Raw genomic sequence first — 14,061 nt, 5'->3', positions numbered from 1 at the left:
GTCCGCGGTTCGCCATGCTTAAGCCTTAACATTGACTCTAAAATCAAAGTGCTTCCACCTACAACTTTAAAACTACCTATGTAGATGCACCTTGATGAGTTCTACACGCCAGGTCAAGGTCACTGTGACCTCTAAAAAAAAAAAAAATTCTGACAACCTTTCATTTATTCAAAAATGCACCTGCAGCCGAGCGTTGGCACCCGTTATGCGGTGCTCTTGTTTATAACACTTCTGATTCATTCTTTTCAGAGCCCCTGACTCTAGACATGGATGATGAGGGCCTGTCAGCTGCCCTCAGCAGCCTGCCCGTACTGGGCCCAGGGGAGGCAATCAATGTTGTTAGGAAACCTGTGGACACGCCCACATTCACCTTGACCTTTGTCTCCAAAAGAGGTAGACTGACCGTTTGAGTAGCATTAATAATATGGTGATTAACCTTTCGATAAAAATAGTTAGTGTCTTGAATGTTTTTATGTAGGGGTTGTCTGGGTTGATTAGAATATATATATATATCAAAGGTTAATTGTACAAAATAATCATCCTAATTATAAGTTCAATTTCCAGCTTCAGGGCCTTTGGTTTAACAAAAAGACCCAATATTTGTTAAATCTATTATCATAACAATGTTTTTATATTTGATAAAGTAAGTTTATTGTATGAGCATCACTTTTTTAAAAATGGTCTAAAGACATGCCCATAAAGTTCTGTCCCATATAAGGCTGTGCAATCTGCAAAATCTAGTCTGAAACAACACCCTCCCCTAAGACTTCCCTAAGATTTAAAAAAAAATTCATACAAGTGGAAAACTGTAACCCCAGATTAGCCTGTGCAGTCTTGACCAATACTCTATACACATGTATACATGCATTATTAGCCTGTGCAGTCTTGAACAATACTTTATATACATGCATTATTAGCCTGTGCAATCTTGACCAATACTCTATATACATGCATTATTAGCCTGTGCAGTCTTGAACAATACTTTATATACATGCATTATTAGCCTGTGCAATCTTGACCAATACTCTATGTACATGCATTATTAGCCTGTTCAATCTTGAACAAAACTCTATGTACATGCATTATTAGCCTGGTAATCCCATTGAACAATACTCTATGTACATGCATTATTAGCCTGGTATTCCCATTGAACAATACTCTATGTACATGCATTATTAGCCTGTTCAATCTTGAACAATACTCTATGTACATGCATTATTAGCCTGGTATTCCCATTGAACAATACTCTATATACATGCATTATTAGCCTGGTAATCCCATTGATCAAAACTCTATGTACATGCATTATTAGCCTGTTCAATCTTGAACAATACTCTATGTACATGCATTATTAGCCTGTGCAATCTTGACCAATACTCTATATACATGCATTATTAGCCTGTGCAATCTTGACCAATACTCTATATACATGCATTATTAGCCTGTGCAATCTTGAACAAAACTCTATGTACATTCATTATTAGCCTGTGCAATCTTGACCAATACTCTATATACATGCATTATTAGCCTGTGCAATCTTGACCAATACTCTATATACATGCATTATTAGCCTGTGCAATCTTGACCAATACTCTATGTACATGCATTATTAGCCTGTGCAATCTTGACCAATACTCTATACATGCATTATTAGCCTGTGCAATCTTGACCAATACTCTATGTACATGCATTATTAGCCTGTGCAATCTTGAACAATACTCTATGTACATGCATTATTAGCCTGTGCAATCTTGACCAATACTCTATATACATGCATTATTAGCCTGTGCAGTCTTGAACAATACTTTATATACGTGCATTATTAGCCTGTGCAATCTTGAACAATACACTATGTACATGCATTATTAGCCTGTGCAATCTTGACCAATACTCTATGTACATGCATTATTAGCCTGTGCAGTCTTGAACAACACTCTATGTACATGCATTATTAGCCTGGTATTCCCATTGAACAATACTCTATGTACATGCATTATTAGCCTGGTATTCCCATTGAACAATACTCTATGTACATGCATTATTAGCCTGGTATTCCCATTGAACAATACTCTATGTACATGCATTATTAGCCTGGTAATCCCATTGAACAATACTCTATGTACATGCATTATTAGCCTGGTATTCCCATTGAACAATACTTTATGTACATGCATTATTAGCCTGGTATTCCCATTGAACAATACTCTATGTACATGCATTATTAGCCTGGTATTCCCATTGAACAATACTCTATGTACATGCATTATTAGCCTGGTAATCCCATTGATCAAAACTCTATGTACATGCATTATTAGCCTGTTCAATCTTGAACAATACTCTATGTACATGCATTATTAGCCTGGTATTCCCATTGAACAATACTCTATGTACATGCATTATTAGCCTGGTATTCCCATTGAACAATACTCTATGTACATGCATTATTAGCCTGGTATTCCCATTGAACAATACTCTATGTACATGCATTATTAGCCTGGTATTCCCTTTGAACAATACTCTATGTAAATGCATTATTAGCCTGGTATTCCCATTGATCAAAACTCTATGTACATGCATTATTAGCCTGGTAATCCCATTGAACAATACTCTATGTACATGCATTATTAGCCTGGTATTCCCATTGAACAATACTCTATGTACATGCATTATTAGCCTGGTAATCCCATTGAACAATACTCTATGTACATGCATTATTAGCCTGGTATTCCCATTGAACAATACTCTATGTAAATGCATTATTAGCCTGGTATTCCCATTGAACAATACTCTATGTACATGCATTATTAGCCTGGTATTCCCATTGAACAATACTCTATGTACATGCATTATTAGCCTGGTATTCCCATTGAACAATACTCTATGTACATGCATTATTAGCCTGGTAATCCCATTGATCAATACTCTATGTAAATGCATTATTAGCCTGGTATTCCCATTGATCAAAACTCTATGTACATGCATTATTAGCCTGGTAATCCCATTGAACAATACTCTATGTACATGCATTATTAGCCTGGTATTCCCTTTGAACAATACTCAATGTACATGCATTATTAGCCTGGTATTCCCTTTGAACAATACTCTATGTAAGTGCATTATTAGCCTGGTATTCCCATTGAACAATACTCTATGTACATGCATTATTAGCCTGTGCAGTCTTAAACAATACTCTATATACATGCATTATTAGCCTGGTATTCCCATTGAACAATACTCTATGTACATGCATTATTAGCCTGGTATTCCCACTGAACAATACTCTATGTACATGCATTATTAGCCTGGTAATCCCATTGAACAATACTCTATGTACATGCATTATTAGCCTGGTATTCCCATTGAACAATACTCAATGTACATGCATTATTAGCCTGGTATTCCCATTGAACAATACTTTATGTACATGCATTATTAGCCTGGTATTCCCATTGAACAATACTCTATGTACATGCATTATTAGCCTGGTATTCCCATTGAACAATACTCTATGTACATGCATTATTAGCCTGGTAATCCCATTGAACAATACTCTATGTACATGCATTATTAGCCTGGTATTCCCATTGAACAATACTCTATGTACATGCATTATTAGCCTGGTATTCCCATTGATCAAAACTCTATGTACATGCATTATTAGCCTGGTAATCCCATTGAACAATACTCTATGTACATGCATTATTAGCCTGGTATTCCCATTGAACAATACTCTATGTACATGCATTATTAGCCTGGTAATCCCATTGAACAATACTCTATGTACATGCATTATTAGCCTGGTATTCCCATTGAACAATACTCTATGTACATGCATTATTAGCCTGGTATTCCCATTGAACAATACTCTATGTACATGCATTATTAGCCTGGTATTCCCATTGAACAATACTCTATGTACATGCATTATTAGCCTGGTATTCCCATTGAACAATACTCTATGTACATGCATTATTAGCCTGGTATTCCCATTGAACAATACTCTATGTACATGCATTATTAGCCTGGTAATCCCATTGAACAATACTCTATGTACATGCATTATTAGCCTGGTATTCCCATTGAACAATACTCTATGTAAATGCATTATTAGCCTGGTATTCCCAGAGCAAGGTCGATATAGAGGATATTTGTTCATGTCAGTCTAGGATTGTTTGTTATTTCACGAGTGATCGTAGAAAATATATTTTCACGAGTGAAAATATTTTTCTATGATCACAAGTGAAATAACAAACAATCTTACACTGCATGACATTAACAAATTTTGTGTTTGATTTATGCCCCTTTTTCAAGAAAATAATTTACAGCTGTTTCCCTTTTGCTGAAAAGTTACTCTTTCTCGCTTGACGTGCCTCGATACATTTCAATACACAAAATAACTTCATTAGTGTTTTTTATACCAGCAAAATTCTCTGGTTAAACTCTTTAACAATGTAAATAAACGGTGAAAAAAAGCATAAGATAAAAGGAAAATTTGTTGGATTTGGTGGAATGTAGATTTTAACAAGCAAGTACTTGTTAAGTGGGTCAAACAAGGGAAATTACATCTTGATATGATAATCTAAAAACGGAAAAAGTAGTTTGGAAAATTTGTTATTTTCACTGGTGAAAATAACAATTTGTTTATTTTAACTGCTGTTATTTCACTGCAAAAATGTCATGTGGTATGGTATATGAGAAATATAATTTTTTACCATTCATAGGTGACTTCCCCAGTATCAGTCTGATGCAAGTTTTGAATGGCTCTGACATCACCTACACTGTAACCGAGGATATAAAGGGTCAACCTGACCTGGATACGGTGTCCTTGACCATCGGTGGTTCTGTCAGTTTACCTTTCTCTGCCTCTTCACTGAGTCAGATCACGGTATGATTTGTTTCTGTACAAAAATAATTGAGCCTTGTTCTGAGAAAACTGGGCTTAATGCATGTGCGTTAAGTGTCATCCCAGATTAGCCTGTGCAGTCCGCACAGTGTTATGTTTGGTTATTTATTAAAATTGTTAGGAAAAACATGCAATAAAGCATTGTAGAATAATTAAAAAAATATTTTTGTCAAAATCTGTTATGACCAAGCTCCTCTGGAAAATGTCCTCAACTCTTTCAGTGCTGGAACCGAATTGTGAACGCCTTTGTAAACAGTTTGGATCCAGATGAGACGCCAAACTATTCTGATAGTATTCTTTGAAAGAATCGAAGAAAATGCTAATTTTAGAAATTCAGCAGACAACATTTTAGCAGACAACAAATTTCCAAGCATGCAAAGGGTTTAATCCCTTGTTTTTCTCTATGTGCCTTTATAATAAATTCTTCAAGTAAATTAATGCAATATTTAATAAACTGCTTCAAAATATTTATCATTTTGTTTTGATCATTAACAAAATATCTGTATTGTTAAAATGTTTATGTATTTTGATTGAACAAGTGGACAGAATGTTGTTGAAATCCAAAACAATAAAAGAAGCTACATGTTTTCAATTAAGCAGTCTAAAGTAGGGAATGAGAATTCCATGCTCTGAAAAAACAATCTGGATGGATAGGGTAGATTTTCAAAATGGAAGTGGTTACTGGTTTAAAAAAGTTGTTGCATACCTCTACCTGCTATTTACAGTTGGAGAGTGTGATGAACAGTCTTTTCGAGGCCAAGTGTCCGACCATATTCTCGGGTAAAGGCATTGCCAAGCACTATGAGAGCTTTGAAAGCGCTGGCCTCTTCAATGGTGAGAGAGTGAAGGATTCGGAGCCGTTCTGTGGTCGATATTCACTCAAGAACCCCGACAGAATCTACCAACAGAAAACAGACGAGCTTGGAATCATGTTGTCCGCCTATGGAACGGTAAAAACACTCAGTTGATGTTTTGATAACCCCCACCCCCCTTGCCTGTGTGTCTATGTGCAGGTGTGTCTGTGTGTGTGTCTGCGTGTGTGTCTGTGTGTGTGTCTGTCTGTCTTTGTTTCTGTCTGTCTGTGTGTCTGTCCTATGTGTGTCTGTGTGTGTGTCTGTCTGTGTGTCTGTCTGTCTGTCAGTTCGTCTATCCTTCTGTCTTCGTCCATCTGTCCAACAATCTGTCTGTCCGTCCGTCTTCATGTCTGTCTGTGGACACAAACTTGTGAGAAGGCATTTTCCTACACTTTTCAACGTACAGCATTCTGTTTGTCAATCTTTCAGTCCTTCTGTCTGTATATCTGTCTTTCTGTCTGTCCATGGACACAAACTTTGTACAAAGTCATCCTCCTATACTTTTTAATGTAAAGCATTCAAATTTGCAGGCATTGTTCTTATGTTATAAAGTTGTAATTTGTATAGTACTGCGTAAAACATTACAAAAAATATTTTAATCTGCTTATACATTTGCTTGCTCTAATTAAGGTTTTTAAATGAAATACTTTTTAATATGTCTCATTTTTGACGTCAATACAATTATGTTGTCTCTTTGTGGGTCACATTTCAGATGTGCTTTGCCTACAAAGGCTTCATTCAGAGCTACATCTGGGTGAAGGTGACTCTGAAACAGGCCTCAAATGGGGAGACTGTCACCAGCTATCACACAATCAACCATGTGTTCCAGACGGACTCCGATCAAAAGTAGGTTCTGCAAAGGTTGAATCATTATATTAAATTAAATGTCTATTTTAAAGCCATATCATAGAGTGTTTATTCAAAAAGAAAGGTATGCCCCTGTGAATAAAAATTGCCATGTTTTCTTATGCTAATTGGGAATGGTGAACTGATAACAAACATAAAATTCAAAAATATGAATATGTAATACTTTTTTCTTGTATACGGTACTTGCCAATTTGATAATTATCCTGACAGAAACTGAAAAACTTTGCCTAGGCAATGTAACTCAGTAAGATTAAACAAGGAAACAGATTGGCCTTTAGATAGGACTTTGTTTTCTATAACTAAAATATGTCTAATATATATGAAAGTGTCTGTTTAACATAAGACTTTTGCTTCATTAAAGCACAAACACACAAACACACCACCACCACCAACCTTGTACATATGCATATGTGACGTTTGCTGCTATGGCTTTTTATTATGTACACCTCCAATGCCCTAGCAATCGTTTTAATAAGCTCTCATCAGTAACACCCCTATCCATTGCCATTCTCTCACAATACTTTTTAGCGATTCAAATGAGCGATGCAACTGATTAACAAATAGTGATAATATTGACATGGTCATGAAACAACAATCCCCTGTGTCTCGTGCTTCAATATTATATTCTCACGCAAACTGATTGTTCTCCAGGTCGGAAACGTGGTACTACACGTGTGTTGATGTGTACAGCTCAGTACTGGGTGCCTTTCCTACGGGATCAGAACATCGCCTGAGGGAGGCATGGGTGGCTCGGGGTCAGGCAGACTACTACATCGACTCCTTGTTCATAGGAAAAAAAGAGACCACAACTGATACTGGTTCGTGATGCAACATACTTTGTGTTGTATCTCTGTTCAATGAGAAATAGCATGTGTGTAACAAAGACAATGTACTTCGAAAAGATATCAATTTGATCGAAAGATCTATTTGCTACTATTTGCTTTGATAAAGTATTTCTTTGTAAAAAATAGATATCTATTGAAAAAAGATCTTGTCTTCATGCATAATCTTTTGCATCTTTAATTTTTATTTTAATTCAATAAGTTTTGCTTAATCATTTGACTGTTTGTAAAACATAAAATAAGATTATCCAGGTAGTTTTTTTTTAGGAAAATATTTAATCTTATATTCAAAATATTCAATATTCATATATTGTGTAATTTTTCGAATGCTAGCTGAATGTCAAATATTTAGTTGCCATAAATTCATTAACCCCCCCCCCCCCCCACCCCAAAATTATGTATGTATGTACTTATATAAGGATAACAGATGTCCTTTCCCCTCTCCACAGAGGTTCACGTTCGCAGGGCCCCACCTGCACGCCCAAATGGAGCCCTTATAAATGAGGTCATTGTGACCTCCATGTCAGCTACCCACTATGAGGTCACCTTGAAGCCTTATGAATGTGGGAACCAGCTACCTATGTTTGAGCTTGCAAACGCTGAGGTAGGCAGTGAGACTTTTCTAATTTTGGGGGCTGGGTTTGACACTAGTGTACCTGTTATGGAAATGTTAACCAAAATGTTAATGTTTTACAACTGTTTATTTAAACCCTTGATTAATTATATTTTGACGTTACAAATTAAATATCCATGGTCCCCATTTAAAATGCCGAACTTACAAAAACACAAGTTTCCAGGAGGGCTATTTTTTCATTTTCATAACTAATTGCAAAATGCCGAAGTTAAAAATTATTTGGCTTAGCATTTTACAATAATATTAAGCTTCACATTTTTTAGTGCTCAGCTTCGCATTTTTGCTTATTTTTATTTCCACAATCACAGTTCGGCATTTTATCATATGGCCGGTTTGGCTTGTTCTGATTGGTTAGGCAGTTTGGCGTTTTCTGGGCATGTGCGCACTGATTTCCCGCCCTACACAGTGCAAAAATCACGAAATGTAAAAAAATGTAGGTTCTGCATTTTGAATGGGGACCATCAATATGTTAAATTTGCAAATGGGGTTGTTTGTTGCTGAGTGAATTCAGATAATTGATAGATGATGCATGTATTCAGTAATTCTACCAAGACCTGCAGCTTGTTTTATAGACCTAAATATGGAAAATAGTAAGTGTTTGATATCCTGCAATAAAAGACGTTCATGGAAATACGAAAACAAATTATGAAGTAAAATGCATATGCTTTTTAATATTAGATAATGTTCGGCATTATGCATCACAGTAAATCATATAAGTCAGACAACTTTTGTATTCAATAGTAAGTGTTTGATATCCTGCAATAATAGACGTTCCCGGAAATACGAAAACAAATTATGAAGTAAAATGCATATGTTTTTTAATATTAGATAATGTTCGGCATTATGCATCACAGTAAATCATATAAGTAAGACAACTTTTGTATTCAATTTAATCAAAATGTTAATTTTCAAAGAACATGGTACCTTATTTGCATTTATAAACATAATATATTGTACTCAATATTTGACATAACATTATTCACTCAATGTTAAAGAATAAAATTTACATCATTTTGAAGTGTGTTGTTGTGTTAATGTCATGACAAAAATAAAAGCTAGAGTTCAGGTTAAAATAGTTATACTATTATACAGATGAATTATGTATACATTTTTTGAAGACTAAAAATTATTTATTGCCAAGTGTATGCTGTTATGGTCATTCTGATTCTTTTAGTCAAATCACTTTGGCCAATTGACACTGGTGGTTTAATTCTTACACATTTAAACTCCAAACCATTTTTTATAGCCACAATAGCCAACTCTTAGGAAGAAATTATTCCTAAAATAGTGAATATGTCAAATTAATGTATTTCAAGCAAATTGAATCGGGATATTTACCAAATTATTTAATGTGATAATCATGATTATACAATGTGCAGGTTAACCACCATTATTTGACACCTGGTAATTTTTTCCTTATACCTGTATTTAATAAATGATACTCTTTAAGTAACAATACCTCTCACATGAGTTTAAAACCCTTATGATAGCGCTATGTACTTACTGAATATAATTTGTGCAATTACATATAACTTTATTTATTTAACATTGTTAATTCCATGGTGTTGATAGGTTACATCTGGAAGCCCGAACAGCCCAAGCAATGCTGTGACCTCGACCTTGAAGAATGGTGGAGGGTCAGGGGTAATTAAGGTCACAAGGTCATCAGCAGCGTCCCCACCTGTAACTGGTACCATCGATGTGACATTCAACGGGAAAACAAAATCTGGTTTGTGGGTTTTTATTTTTAGATTGAATTGAATTAAATATAGTTTGATCTTTGCTGATGTCATATTGGACTCAAGAATTGTAAATAACAAAAAATGTATTAAATCATGCTAAGTTCTGACATACATATCATAGCTAATGTATTTGCTCAGATATCGATTAAATGCTTACTAGATATCATTATTGTCTGTTTTTTAACACAAAAATCATTGCAGAAACTTTTAGATTAATTGTGCCTGATTTTGACACCAAAACAATAAAATAACACAATCTGTTCACTTTGCTTGAGCCATACAGTAGATATTTAAGATTGTTTGAGAAAGATTAATTTGCTAAACTAATATGAAAAACCAGTTACTTAGTTGGTTGATAAGTATGATGTCCTTTAATCCCCAGGCATTATGCTTATAATCATTTGAAGGAGAAATTATTTTTCAACACATACAGCATTAAGTCATAAAAGCTATTTGTAATGGTAGTCGGTATGAACAATTTGGTTGATTATCACCAAGATTATTACATGCTATTCATTCAAGACTAAGTTATCATGTTTTCTGAATTTGTTTGGTCCAAAACATCTGGGAAATTTACTTACATATTAACTTGCATCACCTCCAACCATGAATGAATCATTGAATTACAACTCAAATGGTCATGCAGGTTATCCAATCAGAATTCAGCGTTTATTTTACATTATAAAACAAATAGTAGATGTTAAATTGAACATTTCCAGGTTTGAATGTGTCCTTGAAGGCAGATGAAATTGACCGTGACCTTGAGTCCCTCAATGGTATTGGGGCGCTCCTTGTTGAGAAGGAGGGGTCATGTGCGAACTTTGACCTCATTGTGACCTTCCTTACATTGCCTGGCAACCAGCCAGAAATGGAGGTAAGACATTTAACCTTGAAATAATAAAAAAATGACAATACAAAATATTTAGCTGTGTTACACTTTCTTATGCTTAAATTAATTATAGCTGATATCTTAATAACTTTAGTGCCCCAAATGTTAGGCAGTCTGTTTCAGACCTGTTCCTCAGTCTGTCACTCTGTCAGTTCAGCTTAATTTCAAAGCCAATGTTTGTACTTAAATTTTTTCAGGAGCACATATTGAAAACGTATTAAAGAGGGATCATTTTGAAACTTACAAGTTGTGTAGATCTCATTATGGGGATGTGAATTGCATACAAACTAAAACTCATAATACCACATTTTGAGTTTTTATGCCCCCCGGGTCGATAGATCGGGGGTATATTGTTTTTGTCCTGTCTGTCTGTCTGTCATTCTGTCCAAAACTTTAACCTTGGTTTAAGTTTGATAACTTTTGCCATATTGAACATACCAACTTGATATTTACCATGCATGTTTATCTCATGGAGCTGCTCAATTTGAGTGGTGAAAAGTCAAGGTTAAGGTCATCCTTCAAGGTCAAAGGTCAAATATCATTGTATTTTTCTTTCCTAAAACTTTAACCTTCATTAATGTTTTATCATAACTTTTTTAATATTGAACACAGCAACTTCATATTTGGCATGCATGTGTATCTCGTGGAGCTGCACATTTTTTTTTAATATTGAACACAGCAACTTCATATTTGGCATGCATGTGTATCTCGTGGAGCTGCACATTTTGAGTGGTGAAAGGTCAAGGTCAAGGTAATCCTTGTAGGTCAAAAGTAAAAAATTATATAAAAAAAATTCATTTGTCCAATCAATCTCTTACTTATTTCTCGTGGAGCTGCACATTTTGAGTGGTGAAAGGCTTTTTTAATATTGATCTCAGCAACTTCATATTTGGCATGCATGTTTATCTCATGGAGCTGCATATTTTGAGTGGTGAAAGGTCAAGGTCAAAGTCATCCTTCATGGTCAAAGGTAAAAAAAAGCCAAGGTCATTCTTGAAAGTCAAAGGTAACAAAAAAGCGGCGCATTAGGGGGCATTGTGTTTCTGACAATCACATTATTTGTTTTTTTATTACTTTTTTATATTAAAATCTTGTAAGGAACATTTTCACACCTTTAAGAGGTATCAACTCGAAACATCGTAGCTTGGTAGATCCTACAAAAGAAAATTCAGGGAACAAAAAAACATGATTCTTGCTGTTCCCCTTTTTTTAGATTTATAGCCTTTTTTATTTGTTTAACGGTAACTATATTTTTTAACAAATTTACATATTTCTTGTTCTTTATTTTAGATGGATTTTTTTATCATCATTTGTAAAGTAAAATTATATACCATATTTTTTCTTGTAATTGAAGAAGTGAAAGCTCAAAAATATTACAAAATCAAAGACTTTCATTAAATTCATAGATTTGTTCTGTTTCAAGTTCTGTGTATTCTCCTTGAAAATCTTGGCTGACAGAAGGCTAGTAATTCCTTGCTGGTATCTATTTATAATTATATAGGTCAGTGGTGGAAGGCTTGTAGGTGTCAACACAGCAACCAGCATCAAAACGACAACAGACGGTGGTCTATTCTACGACCCTCTGACCGGCGACATGCTCTCCACTGTGCATGCCAAACCGCAGGTTAGGCTGTACATGAATGACATCCCTGCAGCGTGCCACACAGACTGCTCTTTCTCATGGGAGACTGTTTTGAACCCTTCCGTAACCAGCGTTTCACCCACTTCTGGTAAGTTGTTGATTTTGCTTGTTTCAGACGACAAAAGGGAAACATGTAGAGAATCTTTTTTTCTCTCATGAAATGGTCAGTTGAAAAGTTTCTCAAATTGACTTGAAGCTCAAAACATGATACATACATGTAATATGATTTATACTTTTTTAATATGGATTCTATAGAATTAAAAAACACTGATTTAACTATCCAAAATACTTTTCTTTTCTTTTCAATTATAAAATTACTTCTTATTTTTTTATCAACTCCATAAAATTAACCAGTTCATGTCAGGTGATCTGGAGCAAACATTTGTTTATGTCTGATTTTGTTCTCTTTATGGTGCAATTGAGATTGAAATTGAGGTTTATTGTTTGAAGTGATATTATGGGCATTTTTCTCTGTTGAATTGAGCTGAAAAGAATTAACAGGTCAAAAGAGTTAGTTAAAATGTGGTAACTGACCAATTATCTGCAACTCATCTTGCTACCAATTGTATATAAAAAATATACATTATATATATTCAATATTTTACATGACTGGCCCAATCCTCCAAGCCGAGCGGAACTGTCTTTTTATTAGGATTGGAATTAGTGTTCATGTGTCGTATGAATAGATATTGTTGCAGGAAATTATAATGATCCGTAAAACAAAATTGTGTCTTCAATGTGTCGTATGAACAAATCTACTGAAACTAAATTTAGATTCACATCATACATCGAATCATTTCTGTCGTCAGTTGTCAAAACGAAAGTATAGTTGTTATTCAAATGCATTATTTTTCTCTTTCCGGGATATTGTTTTAGTATGTTGATGCATTAACAAATATAAGTGTATAAAAAGACCAAATATAAACAACGGGTGCCATAGACACCTATAAACAAAGCATTTACTGTTAGATGCGTCTAATGTTACTTTAATGAAATTTAAGCCCACTCACCAAACCCGATAATGGCTACCATTTAACTATTTTTGCACAAGATATTGTTGTTTTTCTCCAATATTAAACCATATCACTTATATCAGAGGTATGCTTTTTAATGATTTGGTTATGTAGAAGCATTTAAAATACTTAAAATTGATGGACACGTCGCATTATCAAGTTACTGTTGAAAATTCTTGTACATTGCTTAACAACAGCAAAAAAGCACATTATATATGTAACATTTATTATTTGTTAAAATCATAACACATGTACCGATATTCAATCTTGTTGATCTTCAGGCACATCAGCTCTAAGTACATCAATCACTATCCAAGGAACAGGCTTCAGCAATGTTGTTGCAGACAACATGGTCACCATAGCGGGTGTTCCCTGCACTGTAACCACAGCAACAAGCACCAGTATTGTGTGTGACGTAGGTAATGGTCCTGTGGGGGCACATGCTATGCGCGTCAATGTGGCAGGAAAGGGGTTTGCCACTGGCAATGTGCAGTTCACCTATGTCGCTAACATAGACAGAATCTCACCAACATCTGGAAGTTTTGGAGGTGAGATTTTTTTCCATTTTATATAAATTTTAGCATTTGAGACTTGGTGACACTGACACAAGGGATAAAAGAAAAATTAGTGAAACACATTTGTCAAGTGCTTTTCTGTACCTTTACATTTTTTTAA

At 34.8% G+C, this 14,061-nt stretch overlaps 1 protein-coding gene across 1 annotated transcript in view; it reads left to right on the top strand.

The window, feature by feature from the left end:
- Positions 1–14,061, top strand: part of LOC127859761 (fibrocystin-L-like) — a 65,337-nt gene that overhangs the window by 5,473 nt on the left and 45,803 nt on the right. The window contains exons 7-16 of the mRNA XM_052397268.1: positions 250–393; positions 4,722–4,885; positions 5,629–5,853; positions 6,470–6,603; positions 7,276–7,442; positions 7,916–8,070; positions 9,673–9,829; positions 10,562–10,716; positions 12,233–12,461; positions 13,668–13,934. Coding sequence (XP_052253228.1) covers positions 250–393; positions 4,722–4,885; positions 5,629–5,853; positions 6,470–6,603; positions 7,276–7,442; positions 7,916–8,070; positions 9,673–9,829; positions 10,562–10,716; positions 12,233–12,461; positions 13,668–13,934 — 1,797 coding nt within the window. The remainder of the gene's footprint in view (positions 1–249; positions 394–4,721; positions 4,886–5,628; positions 5,854–6,469; positions 6,604–7,275; positions 7,443–7,915; positions 8,071–9,672; positions 9,830–10,561; positions 10,717–12,232; positions 12,462–13,667; positions 13,935–14,061) is intronic.

Source organism: Dreissena polymorpha, chromosome 15 (genome assembly GCF_020536995.1).
Source record: "Dreissena polymorpha isolate Duluth1 chromosome 15, UMN_Dpol_1.0, whole genome shotgun sequence".
Lineage (NCBI taxonomy): Eukaryota > Metazoa > Mollusca > Bivalvia > Myida > Dreissenidae > Dreissena > Dreissena polymorpha.
This window is presented reverse-complemented; position numbering and strand designations above follow the sequence as displayed.